The sequence below is a fragment of the Schistocerca piceifrons genome, chromosome 1, assembly GCF_021461385.2.
Source record: "Schistocerca piceifrons isolate TAMUIC-IGC-003096 chromosome 1, iqSchPice1.1, whole genome shotgun sequence".
Taxonomy (NCBI): Eukaryota; Metazoa; Arthropoda; class Insecta; order Orthoptera; family Acrididae; genus Schistocerca; species Schistocerca piceifrons.
This window is the reverse complement of record NC_060138.1, coordinates 42,353,764-42,374,940: the sequence shown is the minus strand read 5'-3', so window position 1 is coordinate 42,374,940 and position 21,177 is coordinate 42,353,764. Positions and strand designations below refer to the sequence as shown.

The following is a 21,177-nucleotide window of genomic DNA, read 5'->3' as shown; positions in this document are numbered from 1 at the left end:
GCACTTGTCAGCTCTTGCCGTCTTCGGAATTGTGTGGATGATGCTTTTCCGAAAGTCAGATGGTATTTCGCCAGACTCATATATTCTACACACCAACGTGAATAGTCGTTTTGTTGCCACTTCCCCCAATGATTTTAGAAATTCTGATGGAATGTTATCTATCCCTTCTGCCTTATTTGACCGTAAGTCCTCCAAAGCTCTTTTAAATTCCGATTCTAATACTGGATCCCCTATCTCTTCTAAATCGACTCCTGTTTCTTCTTCTATCACATCAGACAAATCTTCACCCTCATACAGGCTTTCTATGTATTCTTTCCACCTATCTGATCTCTCGTCTGCATTTAACAGTGGAATTCCCGTTGCACTCTTAATGTTACCACCGTTGCTTTTAATGTCACCAAAGGTTGTTTTGACTTTCCTGTATGCTGAGTCTGTCCTTCCGACAATCATATCTTCTTCGATGTCTTCACATTTTTCCTGCAGCCATTTCGTCTTAGCTTCCCTGCACTTCCTATTTATTTCATTCCTCAGCGACTTGTATTTCTGTATTCCTGATTTTCCCGGAACATGTTTGTACTTCCTCCTTTCATCAATCAACTGAAGTATTTCTTCTGTTACCCATGGTTTCTTCGCAGCTACCTTCTTTGTACCTATGTTTTCCTTCCCAACTTCTGTGATGGCCTTTTTTAGAGATGTCCATTCCCCTTCAACAGTACTGCCTACTGCGCTATTCCTTATTGCTGTATCTATAGCGTTAGAGAACTTCAAACGTATCTTGTCATACCTTAGTGCTTCCGTATCCCACTTCTTTGCGTATTGCTTCTTCCTGACTAATGTCTTGAACTTCAGCCTACTCTTCATCACTACTATATTGTGATCTGAGTCTATATCTGCTCCTGGGTACGCCTTACAATCCAGTATCAGATTTCGGAATCTCTGTCTGACCATGATGTAATCTAATTGAAATCTTCCCGTATCTCCCGGCCTTTTCCAAGTATACCTCCTCCTCTTGTGATTCTTGAACAGGATATTCGCTATTACTAGCTGAAACTTGTTACAGAACTCAATTAGTCTTTCTCCTCTTTCATTCCTTGTCCCAAGCCCATATTCTCCTGTAACCTTTTCTTCTACTCCTTCCCCTACAACTGCATTCCAGTCGCCCATGACTATTAGATTTTCGTCCCCCTTTACATACTGCATTACCCTTTCAATATCCTCATACACTTTCTCTATCTGTTCATATTCAGCTTGCGACGTCGACATGTATACCTGAACTATCGTCGGTGTTGGTCTGCTGTCGATTCTGATTAGAACAACCCGGTCACTGAACTGTTCACAGTAACACACCCTCTGCCCTACCTTCCTATTCATAACGAATCCTACACCTGTTATACCATTTTCTGCTGCTCTTGATATTACCCGATACTCATCTGACCAGAAATCCTTGTCTTCCTTCCACTTCACTTCACTGACCCCTACTATATCTAGATTGAGCCTTTGCATTTCCCTTTTCAGATTTTCTAGTTTCCCTACCACGTTCAAGCTTCTGACATTCCACGCCCCGACTCGTAGAACGTTATTCTTTCGTTGATTATTCAATCTTTTTCTCATGGTAACCTCCCCCTTGGCAGTCCCCTCCCGGAGATCCGAATGGGGGACTATTCCGGAATCTTTTGCCAATGGAGAGATCATCATGACACTTCTTCAAATACAGGCCACATGTCCTGTGGATACACGTTACGTGTCTTTAATGCAGTGGTTTCCATTGCCTTCTGCATCCTCATGTCGTTGATCATTGCTGATTCTTCCGCTTTTAGGGCAATTTCCCACCCCTAGGACAAGAGAGTGCCTTGAACCTCTATCCGCTCCTCCGCCCTCTTTGACAAGGCCGTTGGCAGAATGAGGCTGACTTCTTATTCCGGAAGTCTTCGGCCGCCAATGCTGATTATTTATCAAAATTTAGGCAGTGGCGGGGATCGAACCCGGGACCGAAGACGTTTTTGATTATGTATCAAAGACACTACCCCTAGACCAAGGCACCATGCCTAAACAGTTAATACCGCAGTTCGATCGCGTCCACATTGTTACTTTGTGCCAGGAAGGGCTCTCAACAAGGGAAGGCGTCTCGGAGTGAACCAAAGCGATGTTGTTCGGACATGGAGGAGATACAGAGAAACAGGAACTGTCGATCACATGCCTCGCTCAGGCCGCCCAAGGGCTACTACTGTAGTGGATGACCGCTGCCTACAGATTACGTTTCGGAGAAACCGTGACAGTAACGTCACCATGTTGAATAAGGCTATTCGTGTAGCCACAGGATGTCCTGTTACGAATCAATCTGTGCGCAATAGGCTATTTCACTGCATGATGCGCAGCTTCACTCCCGACGTCCATGGCGAGGTCCATCTTTGCAACCACGTGACCATGCAGCGCGGTACAGATGGGCCCAACAACATACCGAATGGAGCGCTCAGGATTGGCATCACGTTCTCTTCACCGATGAATGTTGCATATACCTTCAACCAGACAATCGTTGGAGACGTGTTTGGAGGCAAGCCGGTCAGGGTGAACGCCTTAGACACACTGTCCAGCGAGTGCAGCAAGTTCTATGCTGTTTTGGGGTGGCGTTATGTGGGGCCGACGTACGCCGCTGGTGGTCATGGAAAGCGCCATAATGGCTGTGCGATTCGTGAATGCCATCCTCCGACCGATAGCGCGCCCATATCGGCAGCATATTGGCGAGTCATTCGTCTTCATGGACGACAATTCGCGCCCCCATCGTGCACATCTTGTGAATGACTTTCTTCAGGATAACGACATCGCTCGGCTAGAGTGGTCAACTTATTCTGCATAAATGAACCCTATCGAACATGCCTGGGATAGACTGAAAAGGGCTATTTATGGAAGACGTGGCCCACCAACCACTCTGAGGGATCTACGCTGAATCGCCGTTGAGGAGTGGGACAATCTGGACCAACAGTGTCTTGATGAACTTGTGGATAGTATGCCACGACGAATACAGGCATGCATCAATGCAAGAGGACGTGCTACTGGGTATTGGAGGTACCACTGTGTACAGCAATCTGGACCACCACCTCTGAAGGTCTCGCTGTATGGTGGTACAACATGCAATGTGTGCTTTTCATGAGCATTAAAAAGGGTGGAAATGATGTGTATGTTGATGTCTATTCCAATTTTCTGTACAGATTCCGGAACTCTCGGAAGCGAGGTGACGCAAAACTTTTTTTGATGTGTGTATTTCGTGCACTTTTAAGACGGGAACCGAACTTACACTGTCCGCGCTGGGTGCCGAAGAGGTAACTTCGGTTGCCTATTTTGAGGTGCACGAAGTACTCCCCAGGCAATTTTATTTCGATCCAGTAGTTGGTATCGTTTTGTAGGACGGTTCAGAGACGTTTTGCATGTTAAACCAGACCTGCAGTGATGACTGTAGACGACAAGATCTACTTTGCAAGCCGAGGCACTGGCGCCTCAGAGGACGTTGTGCGCGTGTTGCAGGGGCCAGAGGTTCTTCGCGGCCAACTACTGCGCCATGTTCGTGGCGAAGCTGACGGGCCTGCTGGTGCTGCTGGCGGTGCCGAGCGTGCTGCGAGTGCTGGTGCACACGCGCCGCTCCGCCACGCCCATCTCCTCGTTCAAGCGCTACCTCTCCACCGTGTCGCACATGCTCGAGTGGTACAGCGCCAACGCCGACGGCGACCTCGCCGACCCCAGCTCCAGGTAAGCGCACCGCAGCCGGCGCGAGCGGTGTCTGGGGACGATGGGGGAGTACTGGCCTGGAAATGACGAAGTGGAAGCATGCAAATGAAAATGACAACTTGTAAACGTACTTTTGACCTCAAAACGTTCCGTCGGCCTTGTGTCTTTGAAGATTCCGTGCCATCACACAATGCCTCACGCGTCCACGGAGAGAATCCACACACCATTAGCGACGTGTGACGCGTGAGAGGAATTACCAGTCGTATTGTCCGCAAGATTTACTCGGAAACTTTTACTGTCGATCCCGGATCAATCCTCTGCACCACTGCACTATTAAATCAGTTTAAAAAATGTCTGTGTTAGTGCTTTTGGGAACCGTACCATAGATTTTTCGAGAAAACGTCGGGACATAGTCATAAAAAGTGTTTCGTATTGAAATGTAACTTAATTATCAATCTGTTTAATACAATGGTTACACTGAGTATATAACGGTTACAGAATAGATAAATCCCAAGTTTCAACTACCGCTGGTAGCTGTATGCTACGTAACGGCTTTCAGCGATTTTTCGTTTCCTTTTCGACGACGCTGTAGCTCTCGCGTTCGGTCGGCCCTGGACTTTTTAGGTTTTTGAAATCTTTTCGGCGCCAGTTTTCCTCTGGCTTGCGTTTCTTGTTATGCCGAGCACATTTATGAACCGTATGAGACGACATTTTTCACTATCTTGTCATTTGATACCGACTTTCACTTAATTCCGGCGAAAATTTTTACTGTCGCACATTGGATGCCAGCAGTGTTTCGCAAGCTCTTTCATAATGACATCTAAATCAGTGTCCTACCTAAACGCGCTTCCACGCTACACCAGTTTACGTCCATCCACTTAACACTGCTACGCCGATGTCACAGGCAAAACAAATACTGAGCAACAAACAGGAACAGACATCATCCGTCCCTTGTGAGCTTAACCACAGTCTACGCATTGTTAGTGTCGTAATAATTAGCGATTCAAATCTGACCACGTTTTACCGTACGAGAAAGTTCGACCGATGAGCAAATGGACGGTTTCATGAAAAAAATTTGTCATCGTCGTTCTGACCCGCGAGCCAGAGAAATTTCCACTACCCCTATGCCATTAACAAATGGCCTGGAACAATCCAGTTACCTTCAGAGAGACTCTCACACCCGACCAGTAGACTGACGAACGAACACGGCAAACGGCCATGAATCCACCTCCAGCTGGGTTTCCAAATAACTCTCGCCAACAGCCTCCCCCAAAACAACTATAGCACACTACTGCAAAATCAGCAACGAACGAAAATGCGAAAGTCCAAATTTCCAAGGGAACAAATGGAATTTATTGCCTTCAGTGACACACCTAGGTAAATGCTCCTCGTTCACCTGCAGCCAACTAATGGCTCTACACCCCGCTGTGCGCCCTCTCCCACTCACCACGTGCACGAGCTCTGAACTGCGACACTGTTGTAGGAAACCGGCGAACTACGTGTAACTCCGCGCTCGCCCACGGGAACGTGTTTCCGAATCCTTTCAGAGCCACCCGTGCCCACTGAACGTCCTCAAAACATCAGCTCCGCCCCGCAGAGTCTGCGACTCCTCCCCCACACTCACGAGCGCTGCCCACCTGCCCCTCCACTTCGCGAATCGTCAGCTGTTTCAAAACTCACGCCTTTCAGCCAGTCAGCCAGAGCAGCATTTTCTTTTGCCGTGTCCCAATGACGCTAGTAAAAGAGGCTTCATGCGAGAGCTTTTCAGAATTTCATTCCCAATAGATTCTGCAATACATTTACATGTATTAGTTATAAGTTTTTCTAATTCTGCACAAAAAAAAGATATCAAATGGATGTAAACAAATAGAGCCCGCCTCCACGTGGCGGGACACGGGCAACGGTGTGAGTGGGGACGGGAGCCGGGGTGGTGTTACTTTCAGTCACACCGGACCCCGGACTCGGTCACAGCGGCTAAGTGGCAACATACGACCCACCATAAGAAATTAGACGTTGGGTCATAAAAAAAATAAGCAGCTAGTGAAAAAAAATACATTTACCATTATGAGACATTCATTTCCCGATAAGCCGGCACTGTAGGCCCCAACCACAACGCTCTTAGGAGGACTGTGCGAAGACCGACCCAGCGTCTCCTGGCCGGACAGAGCCCTCTCTGCAGACGCTGGTTATCGGCTGTGGTGTCCGCAGTAGGCATCACGCCGAGCCCGCAACTGCGGCCAGGAATGATTTCTTACACACGGTTCTAAATCTGCAATACTTCTTCCTCCATCTTCTGTATAGATACAATTGAGTCGCCTAGATGCAAAACTGTCCATGTCCTCCATAACCAGTTTTGAGAAAAAGTGCAAAAACTGTTTTCACTGGGTAAATACAAACTGCCCTACACTGTATGTTGTATACATAAGTATGGATTAGTACAAAACCATTTGGGCTATTGAAAAAAAAAAAAATCAGGAACTCAATGCATGTAAGATATAAGGAAAATAAAAATGGACTTGGACTGTTTTGCATCTGACTTTGCAGATGGCCACTTTCGCATGCAACTGAAATGGACATGTACAGTTTTCAACCTGACTAGTTGTACATCAGGAGAGGATATGGCATGAACATAAAACTGTGTATTCAGTTTTAATTTCTTTTAATATTTAAGATACATGGTGTAACAACTGACAAACTGCAATCCACTTAACACATCATATCTGGAACAATGTCTTCATCTTCTCCTGCTAGGCATTCTGATTCAACTGATGCCCCTGACCCACTGGAAACTAGTAATGTCATGTACCACGACAGGGATTCACGTTCCCTCCAGGACTCACCATAGTGTTTCTCGAGGAGTTTTGAAACATCCTCCAGTTTCTTTTCATTAATAGGAACAACCGTGTTCGTAATGCAGCTCGGGTTTATGTGTCCTAAGTGTTTCCCACGTTTGCATACGGACACTGGTAGGTTGATTTCAGAATTATAATTAGGCATAATTTTATAGCATTCTGAGAATGTGTATAACATTCAGAATAAACAGCTGTAAGAGACCACACAAGTACAATGTTTACATGCTTATGGTAGCCATCTTGCATTACAGTCACATGACCCCAGCCTTCAATGCGATTTGTCAAAAGGGACAAGGCAAGTTTTGCGCCCAACTTACTGATGGACATGGACAGTTTTGAATCTAACCACACTTCTCGTGAGCTGTTTTCCATAGGACATGGAGAGCTTTGAGCATAAATAGCATTTCAAGCATGTGTAAAATGTCATGCTCTACAATCCAGAGTTGCCAACTCAATTTTTTTAAAAAGTGGACATGAACAGTTTTGCATTTAAGCGACTCAATTGTTGCACAGTGTTTCGCCGTGACCACCACTTGGTCAGTCGGCGCCAAACGAGGTGGCTGAGGCAGTGGTGAAGCACTGGAGTCATATTTGAGAGGAGTGCAGTTCAGATCGCCGACTGTCCGTTTCAGTTTAGAGTTTCACAATATCGCAGAGGGAAAATGCTGGGAAAAGTCCTTCGCAAAACGTGCAACTAATTTTCTTCCCTGGCACGAGCTTGTGCCTCGTATCCAATGGCCTCCTCCTCGATGGTATATAAAACCTTAATCTTCTTTCCTTTTTGCGATCAACACAGGTATTGTTAGGGCAATGTCACAGGGAGCGAGAATTCTTGGCAAGGGATCCCTTACAAACCAGATAGGTGTGTCGTACCTAAGATTTTTCACATCTCTGGATTCATACTATTTATTGTGTTATGGGGAAAAAGTGAACCACCACCAGCGATAGTGTTCGGTGCCGTCAACGCACGTTATGAGCGTACTGACAGGTTAGCGATTCATTTGTCAGAATCATCAGAGGTCAGCTGGCATGCAGGAGGCCTGTATTTCCACCCTCTGTTTGGACTATGCGGGCAGTAACTGCACTGTCTTTGAACGTGAACAGTATTTGCAACATTCGTTCTATGGTACAATCATGCCCCACTGACAAGTACATTGTTGTAACCGCGACCGGAACGGCTGCGGGGTCGCCGTGAGCGAAAGCGCGGCGGGACCGAACGGGGGCGGCCCGCGAACGAACAAGACGGACACCCACAACGACAGACGGCTGAGCAAGACACCGAGAACAACAACACGCAAGAAGCAACGGGGTCACAAGCGAAAACCTCACGAACTCAACGTCCACTCGTACACGGAAATGAGCAAAGTAAACACGGTGTCTGTAAGCGAGATATCGAGAGACTCACGCGAATATTAGAGTGCCTCGCTGAGTGAGAGGCAGGCGCTTAAATACATGATGACGTACGTCTGTATTGCCCGCCGCGACCACGTGCTCCACAGTGGCGTCCTCACATTATACGCGGGTCAGGAGCGCGCGCAACCACGACTTACGGCGCGGCGGCTGCAGAGACCTCTAGTGGTAATAGAGGTCCGTGCGCGTCTGGCGCGGATTCGAAACCCGCGGCGCTCGCTACCAGACACATACTCCCGTTGAACAGCTTCAGACACCTGAGCGCGGTTGATCTGTGGGCCTGTGGAAAAGTGGATGGACATTTTGATGGATTGCTTCACATGATGGGTGCAAATTATCGGTGGTGTGTCGCTGCTATCAACAGTGGTATGTGGAACACTCCCACACCCGTAGAGCAGGTTCCGGACGTTTGCATAGTACAGGCGCACGTCAAGGTCGACGCACTGTGCAAGCGGCGGTAGCCGACAGAACATCATTCAGACAAGAAATACTGGTACACGTTGCGTCATTGGGAGTATTGGGGAACGTCTGCTTTCAGCAGGATTAGCGGGATTAAGATCATGGGTGCCTTTTGCCAAGCTACCACTGACACCACTACACTGCCAAGCATTGCTACTCTGGTGTCGTGAAAGAGTCGACTGCACAACGAAATGGCGCTCTGTTGCTTTCAGTGATGAGAATAGATTCTGTCTGTATGCGAGTGATGGTCGTACACGTTTACAGCGTAGCCCTGGCAAACTGCCTACTCCAGAGTGCATTCGCCCATGACACATAGATCCCATTTCAGGCTTCATGATATGAGGGCTCGGCAGCTACAACTCGCTGTCACATGTGGTGTTTCTGCAGCGTAAAGTAACCATTTCTCGATACATCGCACAGGCTATTATCCCTGTGGCACTGCCGTATCTTGACGAGGAGGTGACGTGCTTTTTCAGCTGGACAATGAACGCCCACATACTGCTGCTGCGACGCAATGTGCTCTTCGTGGTGTACAACAACCTCCCTGACAAGCAAATCTCTCGCCAGCTGAACAGGCATGGGACACGGCGAAGTGGGAACTTACTCGTTCTCCAGGGCCTGCAAGAACCACTGCCGAACTGCAACAAAAGATGCAAGCTGCATGGGACAATCTGTCGCAGATACCACTCGGCACCTTTACGATAGTTTGCATGCGAGAATAGACTCCAGCGCTGCCTCCAGACGAGGATGCACTGTGTATTGACGCGGTTGTTTCGTCATCATTTACTGTGGCGTGCGTGTCCCTTTGGTCTGAATTTGCTATCGAATTCTCCTACAATGGCTACCTGTCACCTCACTTGTCAATAAAATTGCCCTGTCCTTAAAGGTGTTTTATTTAATGAATTAACTGATAGGGAGAACGCCCTCCTCTTCCAGTGCGCCTATCAGGTAACCTCTACAGCAAGTGTTCACGAACAGGCGTGCAAACAGAGTGGGCTCTCCATCACGTTTTGAATCACATATGTGCATAAATACCAAGTGTGCTTTCTTTCAAGAGTTTTGGGAGTGTGTCTCCCGGAAACACAACGTATTATCGTTCACTTAAGCGAGGAGGAGGGAGATACACTTTCTTTTTTACCGGTACAATGAACCACATGACCACGAAGTTTTGATGTACGGATCTTATTGTTGACACTCACAATTAATGCGATAAGTATAACTTTCTGAGGAAGGGCGCTAATTGCCCCGAATCTGTAAAGAAATTAAATTCCTTTTACGCAAATGGTTACTTTTTTCTTTATAAGCAGCTACAGTTACTGAGGATAGATAAAATACTAAAAACAAAAACTACTCTAAGTAATAATTGTTGTTTTTTGCACTCAATAGAATGTTCTTCATCATAATCAAAGTCCGCCACCGCAGCAGTGTGGACAGCGCACGGGCTTCTCATGCCGAGGGGCCAGGGTTCGATTCCCGGCTTGGTTGGATGGTTCAAAATGGTTCAAATGGATCTGAGCACTATGGGTCTTAACATCCGAGGTCATCAGTCCCCTAGAACTTAGAACTACTTAAACCTAACTAACCTAAGGACATCACACGCATCCATGACCGAGGCAGGATTCGAACCTGCGACCGTAGCGGTCACGCGGTTCCAGACTCTAGCGCCTAGAAACGCACGGCCACCCCGGCCGGCGCTTGGTTGGAGATTTTCTCCTCTCAAGGACTCGGCGCCTGTGTCGTCGTCATCATTTCATGCTCATCGACGCGCAAGTCGTCGAAGTGGTGTCACTTCAAAATACTTGAACTAGGCGTTCAAGTCTACCCGCCAGCAGGCCCTCACCACACGACATTTCATTTTATCATAATCAAAGGCAAGAGTTTCGTGCTATTATTGATAGGTGCGAAAGTTGTTTCCAAACAACAGAAACATCAGATTTCCTGGCAGGTTAAAACGGCGTGCCGGACCGAGCGTCGAATTCGAGACCTTTGCCTTGTGGGGGCACGTACTCTACCGATTTAGCTACCCAGACACGACTGACAAATTCTCCTTACTTTGCCTGGTAAGTTGTTTGGAAGGGAGGGGACGAGGTACTGGCGGAAGTCAAGCCGTGAGGAGTGATCGTCAGTCGTGCTTGTGCAACTTACTCGATAGAGCACTTGCCTGCGAAAGACAAAGGTCCCGAGTTCGAGCCTCGGCCTGGCACACAGTTTCAACCTGTCATGAAGTTTCATGTGAGCGCACACTCTGCTCCAGAGTAAAAACCGCGTTCTGGCAACAGACACGTGTTTTGTATAAGCTCGATGAAGCATCGGAAGGGGAGGTTAGTGCTTACAGTCCCATCGACAACGAGGTCATTAGAGGCGGAGCGCAAACTCGGATTAGAGGAGTACGGCGAAGGAAATCGGTCGTGTCCTTTCAAAGGAACCAACCCGGCACTTGCCTGAAGCGATTCAAGGAACTCACGGAAAACCTAAATCAAGATGGCTGACATAAAGTTTAACCATCTTCCTCCCGAATGCGAGCCCAGTGTCTTAACCGCTGCGCCACCTCACTCGTTTCGACAAAGTTTTGAAGTGATGTTTGATATGTTTTTAATACGCAGTCTTTTTTACTTTAGTCTTTTTTATTTGAGGAAATTGCGTTTTTAGTGCTAAATTATAAATGTGTATTGTTTTTCTTAGTTTTACAAAAACATTCCTCTGTTTCACGTAACAAATCAACAATTTTCGAATAAAATCTGAATTAAACATTGAAAATCTCTATTTTGCTATAAATATTGTTAATTTTTAAGTAACAGCAAGGTAGTTACATAGAACAAAAATAGTCCGTAGGTTACACAGTCCTTTACATTTCCTCAGCCAGTTTAAAGACGGTTCATCACTTCTGTTTCTTGGTGAATCGACGAGGGTCGTTCAATAAGTAATACCCACATTTAAAAAAAAAAAAGCCATTAATGTACATAGACAAACGTCCTTGTTGGTGCTTTACATTTGATGTTTGTTCTGTGAGCCGGTGAGGTTTCAAACAGTCCTGACAGACGGCAGAGCCGTAGTACAGCGTCAAAATGGCGTCTACATACGACTCGGTAAGCAACACACCTAACATACAGGTAATGCGGTTACGATCTTAACTGACCAAGGCTACTAGGAAACCTACCGTAGTCTACACTTGTACATTTACTTACAATAGTCCTTGATAGCCTACAGTAGTTCTTCAGCTCTGCCAAGGGCAGATGGTGTATGTTGGGTTGCCTACGTTGAGGTGCACGAAGTATTATCCGGACCAGTTTTATTTTGCCGGCCCTGTACAAAGTTAGTGCCGAGTGTCGCCGCTGAACTGCGCTCGCTTTACGCTTCGTTTATCTGTATGTCGCCCGATCGCCCGAGAGGGGGAGAAGCTGTATCAGTGTTCTCTCGGCAGGGCGTTCAAGTCGCTGACCGAGGTGCGCGGCCGGCACTGCGCCGCCAGCCGCTCGGCGGGCAGCATCTCGCAGTTCGACATGGCCGTCACGCAGTTCGGCTTCATCGGCTTCACCATGGTGGCGCCCGAGAAGCTGGGCATCGAGCGCGGCGGCGAGGAGGGCATCGTGCACTTCTGGCGCGTCATCGGCTACGTCATGGGCATGGAGGACAGGTGGGTGCGTGCGCGCGCGCGCTGCACGGCCAGTACTGAAACGTGTCACAGTTAACGCAGCAGTTCCAGCATTTGTTCTGGTGGCACTTACACTTTTGATCTCCTCGAATATGTGCAACTTCTGCATTCCTTGCTGTCTCCACAAGCGATGCTCCTAGGGCCTGATCGTGGGGGGGAAAAGTAGCAATACCAAAAAATAACTAATGTAGAGTAATGAAATTTCGGGATTACATTTGTCTGGGTAATATATTTAAGTTATTAACATTGAAAGATCATAGGTTAATGTAAGTGCGAGGTAAGCCATTGCAAATGTATAATGCTGGGACATTAATAACTGTTGTAACCGCCAGGATGTTGAATGCAAGCGTGCATACCTTAGTGCGTTGCGATATGCAGGTGCCGGATGTCAGTTTGTGGTATGGAGTTCCATGTCTGTTGTGCTTGGTAGGTCAATACGCTTTTTATATCCGTGAATATCTGCAACTTCTGCATTTCTTATTGTCTCCACAAGCGATGCTCCTAGCACGTGATCGTGGGAGAAAAATCGCAAGACCGAAAATACTGTTTGTGGATGAGACGGGAATTGTCGTTCGACGCTGTCCAATACGCGTTCGATTGGAGACATATCTGGTGATCGAGCAGGACGAGGCAACGTAGTGACAGTCTGTAGAAGTGATGGGTTACAAAAGCGGTACGTGGGCGAACCTTATCCAGCTGGCAAACATCCTCTGGAATGCTGTTCACGAATGGCAGCACAGTAGGTCGAATCACCAAACTGATGTACAGATTGGCTTTCAGGTTGTGAGGGATAACAACGAGAGTGCTCCTGCTATCATACAAAATCGGACTCCAGACCATAACCCGAGGTTTAGGTCCAGTGCGTCTAGCATTCAGACAGTTTGCTTGGAGGCCCTCACCTGGCCTCCTTCTGATCAACATATGGTCTTCACTGGCACCGAGGCAGAAACAGCTTTCATCAGGAAACACAACAGACGTCCACCCTGCCAACCAATGAGCTCTTGCTTGATACCAGTGAAGTCACAAGTGGTGGTGGTTTGGCGCTCAGTGGAATGCACACTTCACTGCGTCTGTCTCGGATCTGTCGTTGAAATTGACAATTTGTAACAGTTCGCTGTCTCACTGTAGTGTCAACTGTTGCTCAAAGTGCTGCTGCAGATGTATTGCGACGCGACAGAGCCATACGCCGAACTCGATGGTCTTCCCTATCGGTAGTTCCACGTGGCCGTCCGGAGCCCGGTCTTTTCGCGACCGTACATTCTCGTGACCACCTCTGCCAGCAGTCATGTACAGAGACTACGTTCCTGACAGGTCTTTCGCAGAAGCAACATCCAGCTTCTCGTAGCCCTATTATACGACCTCGTTCAAACTCAGAAAGGCACTGATAATGGCGTCTTTATCACCCTAACAGCATTCTTGACTGCCATCAACACACAACGTCCAATCTCAAAAGCAACTAAAGATCACGACAGTTACAGCGTGTATTTAAAGAAAACCTGATTTGCATGCTTGTAGTGGCGTAAAATCTGATTAGACACCATTATTCAAATGTAGAAACAGGCCTACCAACTTTCATTTATGTCGCACAACTCCTTCTTAGAGTTGCGATTTTTTTTTCCAGTCTTTGCATAAGAACGTTATGGAGTTGGCTAACCTTATATATTTTTATGTCGTAAGAACTATGACCACTGTGTTAGTGCCAAATTTGTATTTAACAATTAGCGATCGCCAAATTTTTGTCAAAGAAAGTAACTCGTTAGTTTAAGAGATAAGTCCCACGGACATGTGCGGACTGTTAAGCTCCAAAACCAACGAGTTACTTTCTAACAAGGAAATTTCTGAAGATGGGATATTTCTGTATTAGGAAGAAGTGCGATTCCATACTGCCAGACAGAACTTCTTAAGGTCGAATTCGAAGTTTCCGGGCCGGAAACAGAAGAAGGCGTGGCAGAACATGACAGAATCGGTGATTCCATCCGCAGTGCAAGTGACGTGGAACAAAGTAAGACATGATGTTGTGCCCACTAACGGCGAAGCTGCTGCCGTAACACCGCAAAATGCGGAAGCTGCGGTCCGATGGACACACCTGGACGCCGGTTCTTGTGGCGAGGCAGAATGGACACCTGGACTACCGTCGAAGAAAGGTTGCCGCTAGTAAAATGGACGGTTGAGCGAAAAACAAAAGCGGAATGGCTGACTGTCACTGTAGCAGACTGCGAGACGCCGCCGCGCCAGAAAGCACAGCCGTCAGTTGTGGAGGAAGAGGGCGCGGCGCACTGGGCGGCAGGGCGCCACAGGGTCAGACTGGGCCCCCTCACACGTGTGGCAGACTGGTGAGAACACGCAGGGTTCATAGCAGCAGCGCGAGACATTCGTGAATTTGAGTGGATCCCTCTGGAAAAGGTCATCAGCAGGCTCGCCCTCGCAGTGTGACAAAGAACCTCCGGTGGACGCAACCACACCGAGACCCTCCTTCTCCCTCCTCACCCCTCCATCTTCTTCCTCAAGCTGCCACAAGCATCTTATCAGAAACCTGTAGAAGGAAGTAGGGGAAATTTAGTGGAAAGTGGAAAAGAGCACAAGAGCACAAAATATAACATTTGTGTTGTTCACATCCGTATAGTGAGTCGCTCAGGCAGTAAATGAACCTCGCAAGCGTACACCAATTGCTTCACAGAAGCTAGGGCATATAATTCTAAGTTAACCGACTGTTGTTTTCTTATTTTTTACAACTCAACAAAAATGAAGTAAGTGATGCTGTCTAGAAATAGCTAGCTTAACAACTTACGCTTTCCCTTATCGTCTAATTTTTTTAGACTGCAGGTCGCTGCCCCTTTATTTCCAAATTACGGAGTCCGGGCAGTGTCGTCCATATTCAGGTGATACGTTCTAGGTACAGAGTAACTTGTCGTAAATGAACAGTCAGTTCACTGTCGTATACTCAACGTATACTGAAGAACCAACGAAACTGGTGCACCTGCCTATTGTCGTGTAGGACCCCCGCGAGCACGGAGAAGTGCCGCAACACGACGTGGCATGGACTCGAGTAATGTCTGATCTAATGCAGGAGGGAACTGACGCCATGACTCCTGCAGGGCTGTCTATAAATCCGTAAGAGGGGGTCGAGATCTTTTCTGAACAGCATGTTGAAAGGCATCCTAGACATGCTCAATAGCCGGCCGAAGTGGCCGAGCGGTTCTTGGCGCTACAGTCTGGAACCGCGTGACCTCTACGGTCGCAGGTTCGAATCCTGCCTCGGGCATGGATGTGTGTGATGTCCTTAGGTTAGCTAGCTTTAAGTAGTTCTACGTTCTATGGGACTGATGACCTCAGATGTTAAGTCCAATAGTGCTCAGAGCCATTTGAACCGTGCTCAATAATGTTCATGTCTGGCGACTTCGGTGGCCATCGGAAGTGTTTAAACTCAGAAGAGTGTTCCTGGAGCCACTATGTAGCAATTCTGGACGTGTGGAGTGTCGCATTGTCCTGCTGGAATTGCCCAAGCCCGTTGCAATGCACAATGGACATGAAAGGATGCAGGTGATCAGACAGTATGCTCACGTACGTGTCACTTGCGACAGTCGTATGTAGACATATCATGGAGTCCCATATCACTACAACTGCTCACGCCCCACACCATTACAAAGCCTACACAAGCTCGAACAGTGCCCTGCTGACATACGGGGTCCATGGATTCATGAGACTGTATCGATACCCGTACAGCACCGTCTGCTCGATATAGTTTGAAACGCGACCCCTCCAACCAGCTAATGTGTTTCTAGCGCGGTATTCTGGCTGTTTACATATCTCTGCATTTGAATACGCATGCCCATAGAAGTTTCTTTCGCGCTTCAGTGTATATATCGCAGCGAACCGTTGTTCTTTTTCGACTAGTTTCTCTGTAACTAAGAAATATGACTTGAAGATGGGCGACATTGCAGAACCGGTAGTTTGGAAATAAAAAGACAGGCAGCTGCAGACTGAAATAGTTAGACCATTTCGAATAAAGAAGGATTGCGAATAACTCCGTTGTAATGAATACGTCCAATTTTGATAAACTTTCCATTTTTTCTCAATACTGCAAATACCTCAAAAAAAGTATTGTGTATTATATCTTCTGAGTAAAGAAACAATTTAATAATGACTGCAACTATGTTCGCTCTTATGTAACTGTTTTCAAATGTACAAAATCAAGCAGTATCAAACACAATGTTTACCCCTTTGTGTCAATGAACTGAAATACTTTATTAGCTAAAACCTTCTCTATATTTAAATGTCTTATCCGACACTTTAATCGTATTTGCTCCCAGAAAACTGTATGTAAGTGCCTAGCACTTAGAATGCCCGATCGTGTTAAGATATGCCAAGCACAACGTTTTTGTGTGTCTTCTAATATGAGTTTATTTTCTGTGCCCTCTTAAAAACTGAGCAATCCAATAATTGCATTGTTATGTTTGTCACTATAGAATTGCATTTTGATTCATAAAAACGTGCATTGCCTAATACAACGAGTATACACTGTCCAAGCACAACACGGTGACCACCTGTCAGAAGCCCGCGTAGGCACTTAATTTGCAGTAAAGGCTGCCGTGAGACGCGCGGGAAGAGGTGGTTCTGGCAGGGGCCGGCGTGAGTGTGGAGCCGAGGGCCACGGCCACCAGCGCCACGTTTCTCGGTAGAGGATCCATCGCGCCAAGAGCCCTATCGAGATTGTCTCGCAGATTGCCTATTTGGTTTAAATCCTGGGAGTGTGGTGGCAGGGGGAGTGTGTTAGACTCATCTTGGTGCCATTCGAACCACTCACGAATACTGCGCGCTGTGTGACAGGTAGCTTTGTCCCGCTCGTAGATGCCGACGTGCCGAGGAAAAGCAAATTACGCGTAGGGGTTGATACAGCTCTAAAACGTAGATACATACCTGTGTTGATCCAGTGTGCTTTTCAGAATGACGAGGTCACTCAAGAAACGCCACGAAAACATTCCGCAGACCCTAAGGCCTCCGTAGACGTTTCACCCCGCACATGCCAACGGCCATCTGTCCGATGGACGATGAAACGTTATTCATTATTCTGTGACCACTCGGTAGAAGTCCAGTTGAGTATTGGCGTGCAAATTCATCCCTCAATCGCCGCTGAACAGCACTCGGCATTGAGGAGACACTGTTGGTAGCTCCTCAGTTCGCCTGGGCGGTCAGTTGTTCAGCAGTTTCACGTATACTGGCCAGTACACACCTCCGCAGCCGTCGTTCAGCCCTGTCATTTTTCGGCCCGTGGCGCAACACAGCTGCCTCAGCGCCGGTTTTGGAGAGCGCCATTTTGCTATATTTTACCCACTGCAGCATACGAACCGTTTACATACTTAGCCGTTTCGGAAATGCTTCCCCTCCAGGCCCTCCTGGACGTCAGACGAATCTCCCCGTTTCCGCATTACGACAACTGCACTGTTCTCCTCGTCCGCGGGACACGCTTTTATACCCTCCACTGCCAGTGCTGCCACTTGCCGTTGCGGGTGGTTCTAGCACTTTGACGTCGAACATTAATGTGACTCTCCTGTGTAGTTTTATATACTGTAATGGAAGAGTAGACAACTAAATAAAATTATCTAAATTTATACGCTGGGCATTCTATGCATGTAACTACTGACAAAATAAAAATTATTACACTATCTGATCAAAAGTATCCGGACCCCCCCCCCAAATATACGTTTTACATATTAGGTGCATTGTGCTGCCTCCTACTGCCAGGTGCTCCATATCAGCGAACTCAGCAGTCATTAGACATCGTGAGAGAGCAGAATGGGCCACTTCGCGGAACTCACGGTCTTCGAACGTGGTGAGGTGATAGAGTGTCACTTGTGTCATACGTCTGTATGTGAGATTTCCACACACCTAAACAACACTAGGTATACTGTTTCCGATATGATAGTGAAGTGGAAACTGGAAGAGACACTACAGTACAAAAGCGTACGGGCAGACCACGACTGTTTACTGACAGAGACCGCCGACAGTTGCGGAGGGTCGTAAGGTGTAATAGGCAGACATCTATCCAGACCATCACACAGGAATTCTAAACTGCATCAGGATCCACTGCAAGTACTATGACAGCTAGGCGGGAGGTTAAAAAACTTGGATTTCATGGTAGAGTGGCTGCTCATAAGCCACACATCACTCCGGTAAATGCCGAACGACGCCTCGTTTGGTGTAAGGACCGTAAACATTGGACGATTGAACAGTGGAAAAACGTTGTGTGGAGTGACGAATCACGGTACACAATGTGGCCACATTGTGATCCGATGGCAGGGTGTGGGTACAGCCAGTGCCCAGTGAACGTCATCTGCCAGCGTGTGTAGTGACAACAGTAAAATTCGGAGGCGGTGGTGTTATGGTGTGGTCGTGTTTTCCATGGAGGGAGCTTGCACCCTTGTTGTTTTGCGTGGCACTATTACAGCACAGGTCTACATTGATGTTTTAAGCACCTTCTTGGTTACCACTGTTGAAGAGCAATTCGGGGATGGCGATTGCATCTTTCAACACGATCGAGCACCTGTTCATAATGCACGGCCTGTGCCCGGATGGTTACACGACAATAATGTCCCTGTAATGGACTGGCCTGCACAGAGTCTTGACCTGAATCCTATAGAATACCTTTGGGATGTTTTGGAACTCCGACTTAGTGCGAGGCCTCGCCAACCGACATCGATACCTCTCCTCAGTGCAGCACTCCGTGAAGAATGGGTTACCATTCCCCAAGAAACCTTCCAGCACCTGATTGAAATTACGCCTGCGAGAGTGAAAGCTGTCGTCAAGGCTAAGGGCGGGACAACACCATATTGAATTCCGGCATTACCGATGGAGGGCGCCACGAACTTGTAAGTCATTTTCAACGAGGTGTCCAGAGACTTTTGATCACATGGTGTAAGGTACGAGGAGCAGCTTTAAAGATTATATTACCGATTCGAAAAATTCAAGCAGTGACTAGTAAACTTGGTGACAGAGTTAGTCCTCCTCTACGTGTTCAGCCTTCAGTGCGACACATTTCTTTCACCGGTGGATGGCTCGGCAGATACCTTGTGTTGCAGAAGTCTGAATTTTCGCTGTTCAAGAAACTGTCCAGTACTAAGATCTTGTCGTCGTTCTGGAGATGCCTGCCAAGCAATGATTCTTCATCGGAGGAAAGAGGAAGAAGTCACTGAGTGCAGTGTCAGGAGAGTATGGGGCACAGGCAAAATTCGATAGCTCAAAGAAGCAGCACGTGCTGCTGCGTCCTGTACAGAATGAGGTGGGGTGTGGTCGTGGAGCAAAAGCACCCACCTCGGACAGATTCATGCAACAGTTCACTTCGTTTTGACGAAGCGTGCTCCTATGATGGTTTGTCCCTTGCGTGAGTAATCTGTTAGCATCGCACCACGGCAATCCCAAACAGCAGTCAGCATCACCTTCGTCTGATGATGACTCCGTCTTCGCCTTTTTCGGTGCTGGTGAATCCTCGTGTTTCCATTGCTTACTTTGCTTCTTTCTCTCTGGCAGATCCCGATGAACTCAGCACTCGTCCTGTTTCATGTGTTACAAGCCCCGTAGCTCAGGGGTCGTAATATGTCAGAATGAGCGAGAGGCATAGTTTGGGAGAGAGGGATGACTCACGCCGAAGCGTGCAGAGAAACACGGGCAAGTGTGTCACTGACTTTATTACATGGGAGATGCACGACGGGCATTTCTGTGAACTCGGTGTCGGCGCCGCGCGCGCCAGTGCCGGAATCTGCAGCGTCGGCGTCCGGTCTCCCAGCCTTGCAGACGTAGCGCGGCGCTGCTGTTCACGCCACAGCTACGTGGCCGCCGCGGTCCTCAACTGCGCTATTGGCCCGTAACACGGCTGACTGCCCCCTCAAGCGCGACTCGTGGACCCCGTGTAGAGCGCCGAAGGGAAGCAGCCGACCTCTGTCTTTGTGAGCCGTAGCGTCTCCGGCCGTCCGCCCAGGGCAGCTTATTCAGCGCCTGCAGACAGCTCTGTACCCGGGAGGCCTCTAGTTCGCGCCCCGACCCCGACTTTGCAGACGGCAGGTTGCAGTCCGCCGGACGATGCCACCCAGGGAGTCCTCTCACTCCTTGCGCCGGTGTAGCTCAGAGGTGCGACGCAACCCGTCACAGCAATGGCTCGTACGTGCAGCGGACGTTGGAGGTTGTTCCAGCGGGCCGGTTGACCACCGACATCCATCACCAGAAGGTCGCCGTGGTTGGCCTGCATTTTAAACCATCGTCATTCTCTCCAGTTGTAGACGCGGGCAGAATGGCGACGCAACTGCTCGATTTGAGCCACTGTGCTCGCTTATTTATACATCTTTCCCTACGACTCTAACGCAGTTCCTCTGGAGGGGACAAGTGGAATGCTCTTTCATAAATACGTCAGCTTTCGACAGCCCACTTCGGCCGCTAAACGGAGGTCACTAGGCGCTGTTGTAACTGAAACGTATGCCTTCTTCACAGCACGTCGGTGCCCTGTACTGCCCACATTACTTCACATTTGTATACAGTGCCCGCCGGGCCGTGCCTTCTAGCCTGCGAGCGGTGTCGTAAACCTGCCTCGTAAAATCGTTTGCAAAATATCGAAATCGCCCATGCCTGTCATCCGATGTGCCAGTACATCTAAATCTACATACATACTCCGCAATCCAACATACGGTGCGTGGCGGAGGGTACCTCTTACCACAACTAGCATCTTCTCTCCCTGTTCCACTCCCATACAGAACGAGGGAAAAATGACTGCCTATATGCCTCTGTACGAGCCCTAATCTCTCTTATCTTATCTTTGTGATCTTTCCGCGAAATGTAAGTTGGTGGCAGTAAAATTGTACTGCAGTCAGCCTCAAATGCTGGTTCTCTAAATTTACTCAGTAGCGATTCACGAAAAGAACGCCTCCTTTCCTCTAGAGACTCCCACCCGAGTTCCCGCCTCTGAATTGCTTCTCTGTCCTCCCTCAATCCGATCTGATAGGGATCCCAAACGCTCGAGCAGTACCCAAGAATAGGTCGTATTAGTGTTTTATAAGCGGTCTCCTTTACAGATGAACCACATCTTCCCAAAATTATACC

At 47.9% G+C, this 21,177-nt stretch overlaps 1 protein-coding gene across 1 annotated transcript in view; it reads left to right on the top strand.

The window, feature by feature from the left end:
• Window positions 1–21,177, top strand: part of LOC124794985 — a 161,329-nt gene that overhangs the window by 122,199 nt on the left and 17,953 nt on the right. The window contains exons 3-4 of the mRNA XM_047258734.1: window positions 3,520–3,741; window positions 11,863–12,075. Coding sequence (XP_047114690.1) covers window positions 3,520–3,741; window positions 11,863–12,075 — 435 coding nt within the window. The remainder of the gene's footprint in view (window positions 1–3,519; window positions 3,742–11,862; window positions 12,076–21,177) is intronic.